Source organism: Helianthus annuus, chromosome 9 (genome assembly GCF_002127325.2).
Source record: "Helianthus annuus cultivar XRQ/B chromosome 9, HanXRQr2.0-SUNRISE, whole genome shotgun sequence".
Lineage (NCBI taxonomy): Eukaryota > Viridiplantae > Streptophyta > Magnoliopsida > Asterales > Asteraceae > Helianthus > Helianthus annuus.
This window is the reverse complement of record NC_035441.2, coordinates 24,274,079-24,295,794: the sequence shown is the minus strand read 5'-3', so window position 1 is coordinate 24,295,794 and position 21,716 is coordinate 24,274,079. Positions and strand designations below refer to the sequence as shown.

The window sequence follows — 21,716 nt, the reverse complement described above, 5'->3', positions numbered from 1 at the left end:
TAGGCTGACCAATGAGCGAACCAGATGAAATGACCAATGAGCGGACCAGAAGAGCGGATCTCTTGAGCGAAGCTGTTTGTTCAAGCGAACCTGTTACTTGAAGCGAACCTGGCAGGTATTTTGGAGCGAACCTTACTCAAAACTGTCACTAAAAGCGAATCTATCTGTTCCTTGAAGCGGATCTAGCAGATATTTTGGAGCGAACCTGTCTGCTGATGTCACTATATGTACAAAAAAATCTACTTTCTAGGTTGATTTTAGATCTGAAAAGTTCAAGGGTTTACTAGTCCATGATTCCGAGTGCAGTGTGTGATTTTGAGCCGATTTTACCGTGAAAAATTTTGAAAATGTGAAGAAAGTGTAGAAAAATAGATGAAAAACAGCTAAAATGGCAAGAACTCTTCCTCCTGAGCTCTGATACCACTTGTAGGATCGCGTTCGGCCCTGTTTGAGTCGATCAAAGAAATTTCTATCCAAATCAAGAGGCGGAAACTAATGATTTGGTGCTATTCTAGCTGGATTCACTTTAAACTTGCTGTATTATTGATCAATTGCACGAATACAAGTTCCAACAGCACTTCGTGGCTCAACCGGAACAAATACACCATATCTATGTGTTCTAGGTTCGCTTGAAGTAACCAACTATTTATAGGGAAGGAGATCCGCTTATATGGTCAAGACCATATAAGCGAACCTGCACTCAACCATATAAGCGAACCTGACAAACAGTCACATAAGCGAACCTATACTAGATATGTACTCATGAGCGAACCTAGACCTATATACATAAGCGAACCTTTACAATCTAGTGTTTCTAGGTTATTTTGTCATGACTGATCTATCCAATACTAAGACTCGATGGAGGACGTAGTCGACAGACGTAAGTGCACTAACACTAGGAAGTCTAGAAACACACCTAAAATCTAGGTTGTCGGATTTGTATTGTTTGGGAGAACATGAAATTCATGACAGCTTATGTGATTGTAATTGTTTATTAGTATGGGATAATGAACGCATTAAATACTATCGCAATTTAGTTATTATGGATTTCTCTTGAGCAATCTGATTCGCCTAGTGCCGCGCCCCGATGATTCCGCCATCGGTTGGGATGTGACAAGTTACCCTAGGTTTATAGCCCGAAAGGGAGTAGATCGGATTAGGGTACTTTACATAAACCACTTAGATAACCTGAGAAGGAGTCTGGACCACCCGCTGTTCTTAACAGTCTTTAGAGTTCTATAGGTGTCTTCCTGAGAAGGGTCGGGGTTCCTGTTCGGTGTCTCGATAGGTTTAGCATTATAAGATCCCGGTTCCATAATAACTTGCATCCTAATAAAATATAACTAGTACAATCCAGGATTCCAGTCTAGGTAGTCTTTCATCGTCATCTGAATTAAACCCAAGTCATAATTCGTGTCTTAATTAATTAGTTTTAATTAATTGCAACTTTACGATATTTAGAAACCCCCCCCCTCCCCAATATAAAATCAGTTAGTGCCGTTTCAGACTAAATCTAGAGAGTCTAGTTAACGTAGTTAAGTAGAGTCCTGTGGGTTCGATTTCCGGACTTACTCAACTTTACTAGAGTCGATCGGTTCGCTTGCCGGTTAGTAGTTTAGTTGAGTTTTAAAGAGTCTAGGGTATTAGTTAGTGTCTAGATTAGGTTAATTTTAGTTGTTTTAATTAAACTACTTTTAACACATCGTCCAAGCACGAGTAAAGGAGGGTTTATATCAAAACGTATTTTAAAAGGGCTCCAACTTTTTGGTTCTTTTGGGATCTCAAAAAACATTAGGCCGACCCTGGACATGTTTATGTAAATGATTGCCATGATAATCAGTGGGAATGAAGGTGATAAATTAGTTGGATTAATCACCTAAGTTATTTGAAAGATTGTTTATCAAACTGAAAATGGAAGGTGAGTCTACATGATTTGACAAGTTAAAGATTTAAAAAGTTTTAATTATTGTGTTTGGCTTGCGGGCTTTGGTTAAGTTACGTTATTGCCAAGGTTAAGGTGGCGTGTTGGCAGATCAATTAAAGTCCAAGAAAGGTGGCACAGATAAAGTCAATGTAAGGTGTCATAGTTGGAGTCCACTTTGGTGACGGAAATTGAGCACAACGATTCCCACTTCCCTTGTACACAAAGTTTCGGAAAGGTAAAGAACAGTCGTTGTCGTTGGTTGGACATACGAGTCATAATAGGCTGGGAAGACGATAAACCAATGTCAAAGCTACTAGCTACTAGTTGTAAAGGAAAGGGCAAGACCAACCTTCGTACATTTCTATTGGTTCGGACATTTCACAGACAAAACGAAAGATTGCCACTAGACATCTACCACAACAATCTTATGTTTTTCTCGACTACAATAGAATGACGAAAGGCATCTCTGGTCCACTAATTCACCACTGAAAAACTTTCGATAAGTGACTTATTTTACGGGTATCAGTAGTTATAGTGAAGTCCTAACCAGACAACAGATAAGAGATCAGGTTTTCTTAAAGAAACTCTTATTTATAATTCTAAGGTTGCAAGTGTAGACGTCAATTTTACAAAGATTTCTTTTGGGAAGTGTTTTTGGCAAAGTAATGTGATAAAGGGGCAAAGTGGCAAGCAGCTTTACGTGACAAATTGTTTGAATGACAAGTCCTGATATGTGATGTTATGACATGTCTACTAATTGGACATTTAATATAGAGCAGTTATCGAAAGTTAAATGTTTCGTCTTGATAAAGTTTTTTTTTTTTTTTTCCAAAAGCTTTTAGTTATTTGACAAAAGCAGGAGGCATCCAATCATAGTGAATTGTGTGTAGCTTATTTGCTTTAGGAGTAAATTGTGTTTTTCGTGAGGTTCGGTTAACAGTCCATCCTTGTTACCTCCCATTCCTGACCTTTGTTCTCTTAACACAACCCGTCCCTTGACATGACGTTTGTTCATGCTACCGATCCCCCCTCCCCCAGGTGCCCCTCACGTAAGGGGTAAATCTGTCTTCAACCCCTAAGTTAACATAAAAACAACGGAAAATTTCATAGAATAGTAGCCAAGTTTTAAAAGTGTTCTAATTAGGTCACTGGTGTCGTTTTTGTCACAATTAGATAACTTAACATTCAAATCGAGCCATGTCTTTTTTCCCACGTGTCAAGAAAAAATGGAGCATAAAATGTTGGGGTTGAATTATCTTAATATATGAAATTATATTTATTAAAAATAAAAAAACATTTAATTACATTAAAAATTAAAAAAACAAGTCACAATCCACGTTATCACTCGATATTAGCATCAAATAAAAGAGAAAAAAGAAACAAAAATCCACATCACCACGGTTACCTATGAAATGGATGAAAAAACCTTAATTTTAATGAAAAATGAATGTTGAGTAACCTGATTGGAACACTTTTGAAACTTGAGTAACCTAATTGGAACACTTTTGAAACTTGGTTACTATTCTACAAAGTTACCCCTAAAAACAATGTATAAATACATAAATTATCCCCATCGGAGTTCTTTGTGGTCCTCTACCCATTTTCATTAGATGAAGTTTTAACCAAAAGAACAACACTAGTCCCACATTTGTTGAATCCCAATCAAAATCCCCTTGTGTGGTCAACTCGATATCTACTGAAATCCCCACCCCTATTAAAAGAAAAAACCCCAATTTGCGAAGTGGATGACAGAGTTTGACTGAGTTTTTAACATGTAATAAACCATTTAAATGCTATTTTTAAACTCTTCCGAGGTGTAAGTAATGTGTAACAGGCTCGGGTTTCGGGCTGTCACACGAACCCCCACCAGGGGGTCGCCGCTCCCTTGAACACTCTAGCTCCTTGGTTCCCAAAATTAAAATTTCATTAGACAAAAACCTCCCAACTTTTTTCGTAACGTCAATGATTTTAGTTCAACAAACGGGGGCAGCTCCACCCAGCAAGGAACTGGAGAGAGACCACCCAAAATACAAAACATGAAATGAAAAAACAAAACCTCAACACATTCTCCATTCCCTAAGCGATATCTTGGATTGATTAGAAAGCCACAAAAACGACAACTCTTTGATATTCATAGACCCCACCTTGCCATCGAAGTATTGAACACCTTGCCGTTACTTTGTATCTATGTATTTTTTTTTAGTATCTCATTTGATACATTTACCCAAAATAGCTTGATTGTTGAGCGCCCAAATTTTCCTTTCAAGTGCTATTATAGGTGATTGTTTCATTAGTGAATGGTTTGCGTAAAACGTGTAAAAATAAACTAAAAAACATTACAGGTAAAGTTGAATAATTAATAGAATGATCTCAAAATCTGTAAACAGCTCCATTTGACTCTTTTTTCTCAGACCACAACCATGGTCAATTACATAAATACACATCAATGTGCACCAGCAATCTCAACTTGTATACATGGAGCTTTAACAACAGTAGATAAGAAAAAAAATTAGTCGGAAAATGGTTGAGAGTCCATGCACAGATGGACTAGCTTTTGTTGAAACTGTCCGTACAATTCACCAATAGCAATAACATCTTCACTTTCAGGGTTTAATCCGGGCAAAACAAGCAGTTTCTCTTTGATTAAAGAATCCGAGTCGTCGTTAGTATTAAGATTTTGAATAAACTCAACATGAATTTCCCGAAAGGCAATGATGAACATTGCAGCAGTATCGGGTTGCTGAGCGTCACGGAGTGCTGACAGTGCATCTTGTAATGAACCAGCTGCTACGTACAAAATCAGGGCTCTGCATTGGAAAAATAGTCAAGGATTAACTAAACGATAGAAAATAAACTGAGAAGTATTGAAATCGGAATATAGTGACCACGAAGCAAAACGCACAAAATTGCTTAGTGTTAGGTCGAGTGAACGTGTCATTTTTTAGCACTTGTTTCCTATTTTGGCTATTTGACACATTAGTCATTAGAGATAAAATGCAGCCCTAAATATGACCTATTTGTTAAGTAAACCGGTCCACCTTTAAAATTGATTAGTTTAATTACAGCCAAACAAAAGGAAATGATAATGAATACCTCCAGATGTTATGTTCTGCATGAAGGACGTGTTCAGCCCATCTGTGTAATACCCTGATAAACCACAATATTATAAACATGAGAAAAAATCTACCATCTCTAACTGTCTTGCGAAAATATATAACTTATTATATTAACAGAGTTAATTCACTCTAAAGTAACACCAGATACAGCCCCAACCCCTGCTGAAAATCAAATATACTCATTCAAAACGATAATACCACCCTTGTTGCGAGAACCAATGTGAACAGAACAAAATAAAACTAACCCACCCCCACCTAGAAACCCACCCCCACCCCACCACAACCCAAATACCTAACCCCCCCCCCCCCCCCCAAAGCTAAATGCTAAAAACTAAACCATAAAGCTAAACCCCACTAAATGCTAAAAAAATTAATTAAAATTCGCTAAATTTCGTCACTAAAAAAAATCCTTTTTTTAGTGACGAAATTTAGCGAATTTTAATAAAATAAATTATTTTGTGTGTTTTTAATTTTTTTTAGGTATTTTTGGTTGTGCTCACACCGGTTCTCGCAATAAAGGGTGGCTCCTAACGGATCCTTATCCTACCAGTTATACCCATTAAAAACACTTAGAACTTTTATATTCCCATTTCGTTAGAAACAAATTATAACATGACCATTTAGTCCTCCATAATGATGTCTTCGTAATAAACTCAAAACACTCCAAACTCGTAAACTCTTACCGAAATTTGAAGACATGGGACGCAAGACAAAAGGCTAAATTTTAAAACAGGAATATTTGATAATATGAAATTTTGTTGGGTAAATAGGATAAAGGGGGATACTTGAAATTATCCCCCATATAACAATGTCCTTATTTCTATTTTTATTTCTTCTCATACTAAAAACTGAGGAAAATAAATCGTGTGCTAGAGATGATACGTAAAATATTCATGGATAATGAACTGTGAAGCTAGAAAGAAAGATGAATGTAAACGGTTAAAGGGAAATGCAAACCTTGCATAATCTGTTCCTTTTAAATGTGTTGCTGCCAACGTTGCAGCATCTGTCCAGCATCCCGCATCTTGTAGCTGCAACATAATGAATGTACCGTATCATATATACCTATAACTTTCACGTCTCAAACATATACTTAATTTAATTATTGATGGGTCTTGCATTACGTTTTATCTCTAACAGGTCAAGCAGGTAAAATAAATAATATTGCTTAAGTTAAAAGGGAACTCGTCAATTGTCAAATGGGTCAAAAATCACCCCAAGCATAATTTTAACATCCAAAATGATTTTATCAAAAAAAAAAAAAAAAAAAAAAAAAAAAAAAAAAAAACTTCACTTACTGAAATAACATAATTTTTTTAACCATACTTAGAAAATAAAGTAAATTACTATTTTGGCCCCTCAGGTTTAGTCAGTCTAACCCTTTCGGCCTAAAAACGAATCTTTCGACATATCAGACCCTAAGATTGCATTTTGTAACGATTTTGGCCCTAATGCTAACTCTGTTACTATTTTCAGTTAAGTCGAGTTATATTTAAAACTATTTTGGCCCCTGAGGTGTAAAAGTACTAAAATACCTTACATTTAATAGAAAAAAGTAACAGAGTTAGTGTTAGGGGCCAAAGCCGTTACAAAATGCAACCTCAGGGTCTGGTATATCAAAAGATTCCTGTTTGGGTCAAAATGCTTAAACTGACTAAACCTCAAGGGCCAAAATAGAAATTTACTCAAGAAAATAGCCCGTTTAACTTGCCACTACGTGTTTCTACAGTTCGATTACAACTTTGTGGAGTTCTGAAAATTCACAAATGACAAGATTGTGTTAACGAACAACACCTGTGAACAAGCTTCTTGATATCTCCCTACAGCACAGAGCAGATGTGTACCAGCCAATGACCTGTCACTCTCAACCATATTTGCTGCAACCACCTACATAAAATAACAAGTGAGTGCAGAATGAGTATTTAAAGTGCGGGAATAAGTAATATTTAAATTTGAAGAATTAATAGATATTGAAATCCCAATTACCTTAACTGCTAGTTCATTTAGGGATCTTGAAACAGCAGATGAAAGAGCAACAGCACGTAAGGCGTTTGGATAGAAATATGGGCTTTCTGGAGGTGTGGAAAGCATCAAACTCACAGCGGCTTCCAAGTTACCAATTGACACGAGCCTGATTATTATTATTATTATTAAACATAGAATATAAGATATTAAAATTACCTTACAATACGTGATTTAGGTCTAAATTACATACCGGAACAAAATCACGTAACGCTACACAATCACATAACTTTATAGCTTAACAACAACAACAACAACAACCATACCCAGTATAATCCCACCTATAGCAGAGCTATTGATAGGGTCTGGGGAGGGTAGGATGTAGGCAAGCCTTACCTCTATCCCAGGGATAGAGAGGCTGCTTCCAGTGAGACCCCCGGCTCTATAAACCATAATCAAGACATAAGCTTCTGGGACATTATATAAGCACACAACTACTAAAAAGGGGGGAATAAAAATAAACACATAAATGAATAAGTACGTGTTAGTAAAAATACGACACCGGGACTATGTGAGAACTTATAAAAGCTATATCACACCTTATACAAACTGAAAAATTAAACTCATAAGACGAGAACCTAAACCAAAAACCAGGCCGCAATCCTAAAAGTCCTTAACCTTAATCCTACGTCTCCACGAAGTTCTGTCCTCGACCATGTCCTCAGAGAGGTGCAAATCTAGCAAATCTTGCCTAATCCGCTCATCCCAAGTCATTTTCGGCCTGCCTCTACTCCTCCTTCCATCTACAGTGAGTGTTTCAACTATTCTACTCGGGTCTGTCGTCTGCCTCCTCCTGACATGCCCAAACCATCTCAATCTCCCCTCCCTTATCTTGTCTGAAATACTAGCGACTCCTAGTCTTTTCCTAAAAACCTCATTTCTTATCTTGTCCAACCTAGTATGCCCACACATCCATCTTAGCATCCTCATCTCCGCTACCTCTAGCTTTCGAGCATGCATTTTCTTGATGGCCCAACAATCTGTTCCGTATACGATAGAGGGTCTAATTGCAACCCTATAAAATTTCCCTTTTAATTTATCAGGGAACCTCTTATCGCACAATACCCCCGTGGCTGCTCTCCACCTACACCATCCAACCTGGATACGGTGAGCCACGTCGCTGTCTATCTCTCCATTACTCTGAACAAACGATCCTAAATACTTGAACTTAGTTGCCTGTGGTACCACCTGGCCCTCAATGGTAATCTGAGTGTCTTGTTCGTCGCTTGCTCCGCTAAAATCACAGTAAAGGTACTCAGTCTTTGAGCGACTTATCCTCAAACCTTTGCATTCTAAGGCTATACGCCATTCTTCCAACCTCGCATTCAAGCTTTGTTTACTTTCTTCTATCAGCACAATATCGTCTGCAAAAAGCAAGCACCACGGAACGGACTCCTGAATCGACTTTGACAACTCATCTAAGACAATCGCAAATAGAAAAGGGCTCAACGCTGACCCTTGGTGGAGTCCTACTTCCACAGAAAAGAAATCTGTATCCCCTACCGGTGCACGAACACTAGTTTTAGTCTTAACATACATATCCTTAATTAAGTCTACATACTTACTAGGTACCCCTCTATCCTCTAAACTTTCCCATATCAATCTATGTGGCACACTGTCATACGCCTTTTCTAAATCAATGAACACCATATGTAGATCTCGATTTTTCTCTCTATATTTTTCCATCAATCTCCTTAGAATGTGTATCGCCTCTGTAGTTGAACGCCCTGGCATGAAACCAAATTGGTTTACCGTAACCTGGGTTTCTCTTCTAAGTCTGGTCTCAATCACCCTCTCCCATAATTTCATAGTGTGGCTTAACAACTTAATCCCTCTATAACTACCACAACATTGGGCGTCTCCTTTGTTCTTATATAAAGGCACTACAATACTACTCCTCCACTGGTCTGGCATTCTTCCAGATTTGAAAATGAGATTGAACAAGTTAGTTAGCCATTGAACTCCATTATGTCCTAAGCACTTCCACACCTCAATTAGTATGTTGTTCGGACCCACTGTCTTAGCCCTTCCCATCTTCTTAAGTGCTGCCATCACCTCTCCCTGTGTGATACGCCTACAATAGCAGTTATTTCGTTGTTGTCTTTGTGTAGTCGAGTTGTCTCTTTGCTGTTGGTAAGTCCCATCGCCGTTGAAAAGTTTGTGGAAGTAAGTTTGCCATCTCGTCTTTATGTCATGTTCCTTGAGTAACACACGTCCATCCTCTCCCTTTATAAACTTCACTACCCCTAGATCTTGCCTCCTGCGCTCCCTAGCTTTGGCAATCTTAAACATATCGTTTTCCCCCTCCTTTGTTTCTAGGCGTTCATACATCTTATAGGCTGTGTTCTTTGCTTCAGTCACTGCTTTTTTCGCCTCCCTTTTGGCCTTTGTGTATCTCTCCCTCAATCTCACACGCTCCTCGTCATCCGTGCATCTGAAAAGATCCCTAAAGCTCTCTTGCTTATCCTTTATTTTGGTTTGTACTTCATCATTCCACCACCAAGACTCTTTACGTCCATCTATCTTTCCTGTTGTTACCCCTAGGGTCTCTTTCGCCACATAAGTAATGGTGGTCGCCATAGCCTCCCACACCAGGTTTGAGTCCCCATCCAGTCGGGCCGAAGTTGTCGAGATGACCTTATCTCTGAATAGTGCAATCTTGTCGCCTTTCAAATTACCCCAACGTATCCTAGGTCGCATATTCCCCTTCCCTTTAGTCAAAATTTCTCTCATGACTATATCAGCGACCAGTAAACGGTGTTGAGCCACTATTGCCTCCCCTGGTATAACCTTGCAATCCCTGCACCATCTTAGATCACATCGCCTCATTAAAAGATAGTCAATCTGTGTGTTACGTCCTCCACTACTGTAGGTAATCAAATGTGAATCTCTCTTCTTAAAAAAAGAGTTTAAGATACCTAGGTCGTGAGCTACTGCAAAGTCTAGAAGATCCCTACCGGGGTCGTTCCTATCACCAAACCCAAAACCCCCATGCACTGACTGGAAGCCGTCACTACCTTTACCAATGTGACCATTAAAATCGCCTCCTATACATAATCTTTCATCCCTTGGTATGGCCCTCACAACTGCATCTAAACAATCCCAAAAATCCCGCTTCTCCTGGTCCCCTAGTCCAACTTGTGGTGCGTAAGCACAGACCACTGCCACCACCTCTCCTCCTAGTACTAACCTCACCACCATAATCCTATCGTTGTGTCGTATCACCTCTACCACATTTTTGTACAGTTCCAAAGCCACTAGAAAGCCTACCCCATTCTTTGCCCCATCCGTCCCCGAGTACAATAACTTGTATCCATTACACACCTCCCCTCTGTGCCCCTTCCTCCTAGTCTCCTGAAGGCATGCTATCCCTATCCTACGTCTTTTAAGTGCATCTACCACCTCCAACAATTTACTACTAACTTTATAGCTTGTAAAATAAAATAAAAAATTAAAAATTAAGAAAATTATAGCAATAGCCTACTCAAATTAGAGAGAATGAAATGCTCGTTAATACAGTGTAATTTTTTTTAAACTATCATATGAAAAAGTTATAGCCGTTCAAAAATTGGGGGTGATGTAGGTCACACGAGAAAAGACCATAATACCCCCCCCCCCCTTTAAATTAAAAAGGACACATGTCACCCTGAGGTTGTCCCCTACGTTTTGTAGGCTAAGATTGCCATGTCCATGATCCAGCCCCTACAATCATAATCTCAATGATTGATTAAAAATTTTGGAGGTTGTATTCACTAAAAATAAACTTTTGGCCCATTTGGCATGTTCCCCTAATCTATATATCTTATTTGACCCATTTGATATAAAACTGGGTAAAAGGTAAATTTCGGTAATTATACTCACTCATGCACACGGTTTTGAATAGCTTCTTCATCTTCTAGTTTTTCATGCCAGGGAATACGCTCATTAGCTCGTTCCCACAATTCTTCTTGCTCAAAAGCCATTGATCTAAGTTCACCATCACTCTGTTTGAGGTGATAACATCGTTAATTTCTACTCACAAAATAACTCATTCTTTATGATTCATTCTCAAAGAAAGGCCTGATAAACAGAAATATGGAAGTATAGGTATATGCTCATAGCACTAAAAATTTACATTAAAAGTAAATACTGGTAAAATGTAAAACCTATAGGAGGGGCTTGAAACAGTCGTTTCTGAAAATTGTTGCCCAAATTTTCATAGTTAAATTTTCTCTCAGGGAAAAAGATTATTGTTGAAATTACAGATGACAATCCTCCTAATAATATTATTAGTTATAACTATATTAATTGAAAGAAAAAAACTGCGTTATCTTAAATTTTAATGCTTCATATATTTATTAGTTCCTTCAATAATAAGAATTTTCCAAGCACTCAAATATTTTTTATCTGGCTGTTACAACTAGAAAAGGATGAAGCACATCCAAACAACATTTCCTGTTTTTATTACAACTAATTATATAACTCGGATTATTGAAGATCAAATAATCGGTTCTGAGGAAAGGAAGTTAGTTGTATAAGTAGCCTATAATTAACCATAAATGATGTTGTGAAAGACCTCGGTTATGTTTTAGCAATACTTAACTGAAATAGAATTTCAGTATTTCAGTTCTCTATGGTAAAAAAAACCCAGAAAGCTTACCACTGTGTTACTTTTACTTGACCCAGTTCCAGATTTGCCCTTGGAGGATATCCTAGTCAGCAAGGACACGTCATCAGCTTCTGATGATGATGATGATATTACTGGGTTTTTCTGTAGAGACTTGTTAGCCAGATTGTTCATCAAGTGCTTAAGTGCACGAGGTAGTTGCAGCCAAAAGTAAGCCTCAGAGGTTTCACCAAATATTGCAGCTGCAAAAGAGAATCTGGCAGCTGAACCTTTATTAAGTATAGCAGCATACTGTCGTACAATCTCATTATCAAGTATGCAACCTGATGCAACATAATTCAACAAAGTAAAACAATAAATGAACGAATTTTTTCAACAATATACACTTAGAAACAGAGGTGGCAATTTCAATCACAGCCCATTTACTGCAATTTCAATCAGAAGTATGAATGGGTCGATTTGGGTTACAGTTTATCTCAAATGAGTCGATTTTAAATTCAACTCATCTATTAATTTTAAAGTACAACAGCCTCCTAAATCATTTAATTCAAAGATTAGATTTTTACTGTCAAGTGTGATAGTGTCATACTATTATATTCTATGAAGTTATATATTGGTTATATCGGTCCCTGAGTAAAATATCGGTACCGATATTATCAGCGATATTGACCGATATAACCGATATATCACCGATATATCACCGATATTTGACTGATATAACCGATATATCACTGAATTATTGGTGTTAAATTGCTATATATATAAATTCTGCATTATATTAAAATTACCGATATCCCACCGATATCTCACCGAGATAACCTATATCAAATATCGGTCCTTGACCGATATCCGCTATTTTACCGCATTAACTGCATAGATTATATTTGTAACAATATATGTTAAAAACTAATAATTTGACCCGTTGTGCGTTGCGGCGGCGTCGAAACTTAAAGTAACTCGAACTTATACCGTCAAATATTTGACCCGACTAGTTTTCGAACAATATTTACGTCAAAACGTAGACCAACTGAAAAAGCACATGAAAATAAGCACGAAAAACGTATTATATTTGACCAACTCACTACCGAGAAAATTTACGTCAAAACGTAAACCAACTTGGATTTATAACGAAACATATTTAAGAATAAGCACGTAAGAAAATAGTGTTTTTTTACGTTAAAGAACGGTACCACGCGTTGCGGCAGAGTTGAAACGTAAAGTAACTCAAATATATACTACTTAGTGAATACGTATTGTATTTGACCTGACTCGTTTCTGAACACGTAGACCAACCAAAAACGTACATGAAAATAAGCACGAAAACATATTATATTCGACCCACGTACATAAAAATAAGCACGTAAAACTCGAGGGGGGGTCAAAATGACATTTTACAAAGTTTTTAGAAAGCTGAGGGGGTGTAAGTGGCAATGCTAAAAGTGAAGGGTTGAATACACAAAAAGAAAAAAAAACATGAGTTGAATGGCATTGTTGTAAATGTGGTAAAGAAATATAATAATGGTTAAAAAGGTGTCATGGGTTAACCGACCCGACTTGACCCGGCCCGTTTCAACCTGAACCTGTTACCCAACAAATCCCATTTTGCCACCTCTAACTAGAATGAGCTCCATGCCATATACTCATAACCTCACCTTCTCTTCGGTAAGGCTCTAATACCTTGAGAAGCAATTCTGGCACAACTGAATCACCAATAGTTGGTATATCAATTAAATAACTACGAAGATCTCCTACTGATGAACTTTTTGATAACTGAGAATTTTCTTTATTGATAAGGGAACTATTTGTGTTAAACCATGAAGGTTTTACACCACATTGCAAGATCAAGCGCAGTGCCTGCCATTAAAAAAGATAAAGAGGTCAAGTGTTGAATGACTATAAAGAAATAGAATAGTCAGTTTTTGACTTCATTTCCACAGGTCAGCAGCATACTGTAAACAAGATAACAAGTAAAAAAATTGATTGATGATGTCAAAGAGAATTCAACATATTACTAATAGAAGTACAATTTTGTAGTGATGAAGATTGTTGTCAAATTTTTTTGTTCACACTATATCATAGTTGTTAATAGCGAATAGTGGTCAATAGCGACAAACTACCTATATGCTACGTAGCAGTAGCGATAAGGTAGTTAAAAATTTATAAATTAAAAAAATAATAGATATTTATAATTTTTATACATATATATAATGTTAATTGTATACTTTTTATGTATAAATTTATAAGTTTAAGGACCAAATGTAAACTAATGAACATAGAGGGGGTTAGATGTTAACCTACACAAACTAATTTTACACTTTGTATGTAAAAGTTTACCAGTTTTAGGGACTACATGTAAGCTAGTGAAAGATAAAGGGGTTAAATGTTCAAATATCTAAAGTAATTTAACCAAAGTTTTAAAAACCGGTTTAAACCGGCCGGTAGTACCGGTTGAACCATCTGATACAACCGGTTAAACCGTTCGGTGCACCCGGTTAAACCGCCAGATACACCCGGTTGAACCGTTTCTGAGCCCAACCCAGTATGGTATAAAACCGGTTTTTAAAACATTGAATTTAACCATAAAAGGCTTTTAAACCGCAAGAACCAAGCAGCCGTTCTTCATATAACTGCAGAGTTTAAAGAACTACCATTTCAAATAAAAATAAACAGTTCTAAGCATTTTATAACTGAAATAATACTTATGGTTTAAGAATAAATTAGAAGAGTTAATCCAAGGCTGTATCTAATAAAAACATAAAGTTTGTTTAAAGAACAGATTGGAGTCAGAATTACCAATGCATGTGGTGTAGGAAGTAATATAGGAGAACATAAAGGCATTGGCCGAAATCGCTCCTTTATAGCTCCAGACTGGGCCTCATAACCAACTCTTTTCTCACTGCATAAAAATATAGGAAATTCTAATGAACATATATAATAGCAAATTGTGAAACTCAACAACCAATCAACAGATACTTATCAGCAGTACAATTTCTTTTAATCAAACAGAAAAAGAACTTGGAAAGTTGTCCCTTGTGACAAGAATTAAGTAAAGTTGTTGAAAACCCGATAAGTTATCATACATACACGTTAACCTCAACAAGTCGAAAGCTACTGTCTGCTCCAGTAATGCACAAAACCAACGGATCATTTTTATCAGTTCGTACAGGTAACCAATCAAGTTCCAGCACCAGTGTTCCAGGAAATTGAGGCTGTAATAGAGAGTTGGCTAATGGATCTGGTGAATCCTGCAAAAAAGCAACTTTAATCTTTTTCTATGTATACGTTATCCATATGATCTTCTCTTTAAGTTAATATTTACTTTTTTCTGTTTTTCACTTCAAGTAATATAAGATCATATTTAGAACATCAAGAACGAGACTCAAAGCATTGTTATGTGTCTGACTTACAAGATCAAATACAGCAAATGTGTTATCGTTAAATAATACAGCAATACGTCCACGGCTACGGTCTCCAGGAACAACAGGTGAGAACTTGATTCTCCGAATACCTTCGCGATGAGTGTTGAAAGAGGATGATTGTCCAGTTGTAACATCCCACCACCGTATGTTTCCTGATCTGTCACCCATGACCTAAGCAAATAAATTATAAATTTGTCACAATATTAAGAGTTCAAAAGATGCAAACCCTAAATACAACTTTGATAAACAAGGGGAAAGATAATTAATATATACTAACCACATGAGGCCAACGATAGGCCATAGCTCGAACTAATCCATCAGCAGCAATATGTGAAGTGGAAGGCCACTTTGGTCTGCTCAGTAACGAACACATCTCGTCAGCTTATAGAATCTCAGTTCGTAAGTCGTAACACGTTACTCAGAACAAGCTAAACTAAAATATTAATAAAATGGAAAGAAAAAAAGATTAATACTTGAAGTCTCTTATCCTACGGCCTTGAACTTCAAACACCCCAAGAGCACCATTAACCAGAGCAAATGCAAAACTCTCTGAAAATTCTTCTTGAGCTCCGTCTGCCTCTGCACCAAAACATACTTTTGAGTCCCCAAGTAAAATATCAAGAACAATAGCAGCAGCAACAACAGCAATGGTAAAATCGAACTAGTTAAAAAGGTCTATTAGTTTGGTAGTCCATATGATGATTAACAGTTTGATGAGATTTTATGTTTTAGGAGCGAAAAAATGTGACACTGTTCAATGATAATGACCATGGTAATAAATATTGATTTTTAACTCACTAGACTCTGCCTGGGATACCATCCCTGTGGGTGGCACAGAAGCATCAGATTGCTTAGATACTCCACTCTGCGTTGGTCGTGGAACAGTAGGAAGAGTCCACTCCAATACTGTAAATGGAAGAGCTAAAGACCTAAGCTGCACAAAAGGAAACATTATTAATATCAATACATATATACATACACATATAGAGTCAGGTTATTGTACAAATGGGCTTAACATACTAAACATGAGAAGTGAAGGAGGGAAATCCTTTTTTTTAATTGAAATTTTTTTCCCATCTTGTCAAGCATGTATTTTAGTCCTAGAATCTAAAAAATCGTGTATTTACTCTAGTAGAGTACTTATGTTAACTCTAGTGTAATTACACATAATTACTCTACTAGAGTAAATACACTACTTTTTTAACATTTTGCAACAAAATATCATGCTTAAGTAGATGGAAAAAAAATCCTTCACTTCTCATGTTTAGTATGTTAATACGTGTGTGTGTGTGTAGTGTTCGCCTTTTAGGCATAGAGAAACAAAAAAATGCATTTGATGGCTTCGTATTATAGAATCCAAATCTTACAGCATAGAGCAAAGATATAAAAAAGAGAATTGCAAATATGATTCTAACTGAAATGATTAGCCATGGAAATTATCACCATGAAGGAAATGGACAGTAGACATGTCAACATAGCTACAACTAAATTTCTTCAAGAATTAAAGACACGCATGCTTGTTTAACGATTAACTTCCAAAAATCAAAATAGAGGGTATGACAAACATGATTACTTTATATTTTATCTTAAAGTTTAATAAGTAACCACGAAAACACACAATAAACATATAAACATAATCAGTATGCAGTCTCTTCGGAAAATAAAAAAGACATGCATGCTTGAGTAACAATTAACTTCAAAAAATCAATGTAGAGGTATAATAAACAAGCAAATGAATCATGAATGGAGTATATACATACACAATTACATAGAAATGAATAATAGCGCAGCATAATGACCAGCAACCCAAGAAAGATGGATATGCGAATGGACTTGCTAGAAAGAGTTACATAAAATGATTCAGAAGGAAATGAGTCATGTAGTTTACCATAATTGGAGTCTTTGTCATTGCCCAAACCTCCACGGGGGCATCGCGAAACAATATTAAAAGATACCTAGAAAATGCACCAAGATTGTATCAGTATAACTTTCCACAAGAACACCGTTATAACTATAAGAATATGTATTCACTCAAACGAAAGGCAGATTTCAGATTATTTCATAATATTTCAAGTATTTCCAATTAAAATGGTATGCACTAAACAAGTCTAATACGAACTCAGTACAAAAATTGCATAAATGCTCAGGCAGTTCCAAAAGATTAATGATTAGCAAGTGAAGTTTGTGGGTCGCATGATGCATAAAAATGCATATAGAAAATTAAGAAATTAGTTCAGTTTCAAGAACCTTCCGGAAGATGAAGCCCGCAGAGCTCTTATTGGCGTACGCTCTGGCTTTTGCAAAACCCTAAAGGTTCGATTAAGGCCTGTTCGAAGGTTGGTCACAACAAGCCTATTTGTATAGCCACCACCAGTCTTCTCATTTCCCTGAACTCTCAAAGAAATAATTGTATGTAGTTAGTGTTATTTTCAGGTATACGAAATTAATATAGTAGTCTTGAATTTCCCAACCATTTTTTAGGTATACGAAATTAATAAGGAAATTCTACTCATTTTTTAAGTATATTTTTGTTGTTTGATACCTGAGTGTATGAGAATGAGACTAGTCTTGAATTTCCCAACCACCTTAATCCTCTTACAACACTATCATGAATAGAAAAACTTGCAGCAACAGCATTTGCAGAAACGTCAATAACTTCAACTGAACCACTCTGAGTTCCTAAAGCAACAAGTGGAACTGCTACAGCAGGATGGTTTCCCCCTCCTTCACATGTTATAACTTAGTAACTAATTGATAAATCAAATACATAACCACCAGAACTGTGATATATGTTTTCAGATTATATATAGTAAAAGTCGTAGAAAACAGAACTTACGTGCCAAAGTAGAAGTTAAAGAAGGAGATGGTACAGCCAACATAGTCACTGATGAAGAAAGAAGATGCAGCTGGCCAACCAGGCTGATCTGCATAAATTATTTTATCAAGCTTCTGATAAATCCCAATAATCAAAATTAGCTTCAAATTGGAATGTATAATCTCCTTTTGTAATAGCATGTCAGTTTTTAGTGCTAGCGACACATACATAAAACGATAACAACATTGATACACCACCACCATGTAGTTATAAACACACACAAAAGGGAAGGAAGACATTTTGGCCTTTGTAAAGTACAAACCTACTTGAATCATAACTAGGGCTGCAAACAAACCGAACAAAAACGAAAAAGGCCTTGTCCGTATTCGTTCGTTAGAAAATAAATGTGTTCACGAACTGTTCATGAACACTTACCGAATGAGATTTTATGTTTGTGTTTGTTCATTAAGGAAATGAACGTGTTCGTGTTAGTTCGTTAATTTTAGGTAACGAACACAAAATAACGTTCATGAGCACAAACGAACACAGACAAGCATTCATGAACAAAAACGAAGGTATACAAAAAGGTATGTAATATACACTACCTAAAATTTACTAAATATTTTATTAGTTGGAATTTTGAAGTATTAATATAAAATATAAAAATAAAAATAAAAAACCTAATGAACTATTGAACATAAAAGAACATGTTACCGAACGTTCACGAACATAAATGAACGAACCAGGCCTCTATTTATCTTCGTTCATTTAACTAAACGAACGAAATTTCTTGTTCATGTTCATTCATTTATTACACGAACAAACACAAACGAACTTCTGGCCGAACGGTTCACGAACTGTTCGCTGAATATTCGGTTCTTTACAGCCCTAAATCATAATATTGAGCCTGTATTAAATAATAGCAACAAAATTTATGCAATTTGATTCTTGGAAATGGTTTAAGCATCAACCTTCACTGCCAGATCATCCTGGCTCTTTTTGGAGGGTGATGAACGTCCCTTTCTAATATTCTCCTTATCTGTTTGTTTAATAACATCCTTCACAGAACTTAAGGAAGAATCCACTCCATTAGCATTTGTATCTAAAGCTGGATCTTTACTGATATCTGCAACAATTCCAACATCCGACGTATCTTTCTGATTCTCTGTTGGGCCTTCAGCAGTCAGAAGCCAATTCCATATTTTCCCGTCATCAGAAATCGATAGCAAATGTGTTTTAGAAACGACTTGAGACTCATCACAAAAATCAAAAGGATTGTCAAAATCCGTATCAACTTCTGTGTCGTGATGACCATCACAGAGACTCTTGCGAACATTTTGGAGGGTGGAATCTGACCGAGAGATGACAACTGCAAGCACTGAGGGAGAAGGGACAGGTGTCCCAAGTGCCGGCATCAATTCTTCCATCATGCACATTACATGCACCTGCTCTCCTCTGTGGTGATACGCATATAAGTACATTCTCTCATGTCCAAAAAAATTAAGATATATAATATATACACACATAGACATGCATACATAACTAACATTATTTAGTCAATGATAAAGGCATTTGCATCAAGATCAAAACCCATAGCTCCAAGTTACATAAAACAAGTATATCTTATCGTTTATGTTAATTAAACATGTGTCATATTCATTGGGGAACATTTACAGACGACCGATATATCATGTATAAGAAAACCACAACTGCCTTAACTTCAAAAAAGTGCAGGGGACAACTAAAACATCCTAGTTTATATCACCTTCAATCCACCATGCAAAAGTGTAATTGTTGTTACAGATTATCAATTGCTTCAAATTCATATGCATATCATTTAGCTCCAAATAAATTAATTCAAATTAGTGGATTAGAATGACCATGAATATGACTTAAATTTAGAAAATTTTGGCTTGTCCAGATCACAATTTATGTTGTCAAAAGCCCTTCGGGCGTGTGCCTAGGCCCTCGGGGCGAGTTGCAAGGAAAGCGGCAATCCAGCAACGTTCCGACGGGATTTCAGCCAAGTTCTATAAATTCTGGCAAAAACCTACAAATCCCGGCCGAACTGGTTTGAGCCATCCAAAAACGCCCAGGAACCAGCCTAAAACATGTCTAAATGTTTAAAAATGGTATGTTTAGGCTATGCGCCTCACTTATCTCGGACCCTCGCTAGTTAAGCTCCTTGCGCCTAGGCCCAAGGCTCACCCTTTGCGCTTAAATTGCGCCTGGCGCCACTGACAACTATGATCACAATGCACTAGGAAAACCTGTAGCTAATATTAAAGAATGGGCATAACATAATACAGTTTTCAATTAAGCAGAGAGTTAACTTACTCCTTCCGCCGCCACGCGCTGATCCTACCATCAAAATGAGCACAATAAACCACCTCCAAGCTCGGATCCGGCAACACATCAAGAAACTTCCCGCAACCACGTGGCAAAGCCGCACGAAACAAAGCACTCCGATACTGCAAATCAAACACAACCAACTCCCTAGGAAAACACACATACACAATATGCTTCCAATGCGGCGAAAACGCCACTTTCACAACATAATTCGGATAAACCGCCATCGCCGGAGCATTAGAATTTGAACCAGAACCACTCGTTCCACCGGAAGCAACCGCATCTCTCTCCAACTTATTCAACTCAGACACATCAGTAGATATCTGAAGCTCCTTCAAAACGACGTCGGATTCAGAATCACCATGGACTCTAACCGTTAACAGAAAACCTCTAAGACCTACAACACAGATCCGGCGTGAATCAAACGGATCACGTGCGATGCACGTGAAAACCTCCGGTGCGGCGTCGTATTTGAAGAAGCAACGGCCAGTGGAGGTTTCGAACAGTGAGAGAAGTGAGGATCCGGTTATGGATCCGATGATCCATGAATCGGATCCAGATAACCCGGATCGGATCCAGCAGAGGTCCTGGATACCTAATTTCGTATTCGGATCTGTTTGCAGGAAAACCGGTACGGATGACTTCACACGAGGATCGAGGAGACAGATCCGGCCTTGACGGTCACCGGCGGCGAGAAGCAGGTGAGAGTTTGAAGAGGTAGGATCGTGTGAGAGGAGGTCCAGGCGAAGCGGCGTAGGGCACCAGCGGACGGCAGTTACAAACGGAGATAGAGACGACGTCGTTGAGGAAGTTGTTGAGTTTCCGGTGGAAGGCGGAGGGATTGGAATGACGGTGACGAGTTGCATTGAGTGTGAGTCGACGATTGCGACGCTGCTGCCGGCGGCATAGGCGAGGAGGCCGGTGGAACGGAGGTCGGCGGAACCGCCGTTGCTGCGAGACGGTGGGCCTGGTAGCATGTAGTCGAAGGAGTCCGGTGGTGGCCGGAGATTTGGCGGCATTGTCGCCGGTGGAAGTTTCCGGTGAGAGGGTTTTGACCGGAATGTGGACCGGTGAGTGTCTGGTAGGTATTTGTTTCAACTGTCGGTAAATGGTTATGTACGCTATGTTTACGTTATTGACAATTAGTCCCTGAAGTTTTAGAAAAATTCAAAAAGGCAACTAGGACACCAGCTTTATATCAACTCTTCACTACTGTTGCTCAGAATTTTCTTGTTGATCATCTCCATTATGTCAACTGATGACGTATTATTATTGTTATTATTTCTGATACTCTTAGGGCATGTTTGGCTAAGCTTTTTGTAATAATTTATTGACTTATTGGTTTTTTGAAAAGTCATAAGCTCTAAAATGGTGTTTGATAATGAGACCATGCGTAACGGGACGTGTTTTTTAAAAATTTTTGCTTTATAACGCCCAAAAACGCCCAAACCCCCATTACATGGGG

The 21,716-nt window shown here is 37.6% G+C and overlaps 1 protein-coding gene across 1 annotated transcript; it reads right to left on the bottom strand.

Moving 5' to 3' along the window:
* Positions 1 to 4,260: 4,260 nt before the first annotated feature.
* Positions 4,261 to 21,379, bottom strand: LOC110877279 (WD repeat-containing protein 11). Its single transcript, XM_022125433.2, has 20 exons — positions 20,240 to 21,379; positions 18,874 to 19,357; positions 17,924 to 18,011; positions 17,630 to 17,811; positions 17,335 to 17,474; positions 16,976 to 17,042; positions 15,886 to 16,021; positions 15,561 to 15,666; positions 15,365 to 15,440; positions 15,076 to 15,258; positions 14,753 to 14,913; positions 14,462 to 14,564; positions 13,321 to 13,522; positions 11,702 to 11,991; positions 10,924 to 11,045; positions 7,027 to 7,171; positions 6,835 to 6,927; positions 5,998 to 6,071; positions 5,018 to 5,071; positions 4,261 to 4,731 (listed from the first exon to the last, which is right to left on the bottom strand). Exons 1-20 carry the CDS (start codon positions 21,268 to 21,270, stop codon positions 4,434 to 4,436), a joined length of 4,035 nt encoding a protein of 1,344 aa, XP_021981125.1. The 5' UTR covers positions 21,271 to 21,379; the 3' UTR covers positions 4,261 to 4,433.
* Positions 21,380 to 21,716: the final 337 nt, after the last annotated feature.

What these genes read in the sequence shown, in the direction of transcription:
- LOC110877279 (XM_022125433.2), bottom strand. Translation starts at nt 21,270, where the DNA reads ATGCCGCCAAATCTCCGGCCACCACCGGACTCCTTCGACTACATGCTA. An exon ending in CATTTGCTGTATTTGATCTT is followed by an intron (nt 14,914 to 15,075) that starts GTAAGTCAGACA and finishes GCTTTTTTGCAG; the next exon opens with GATTCACCAGATCCATTAGC. An exon ending in TAAATGAACTAGCAGTTAAG is followed by an intron (nt 6,928 to 7,026) that starts GTAATTGGGATT and finishes TATTTTATGTAG; the next exon opens with GTGGTTGCAGCAAATATGGT.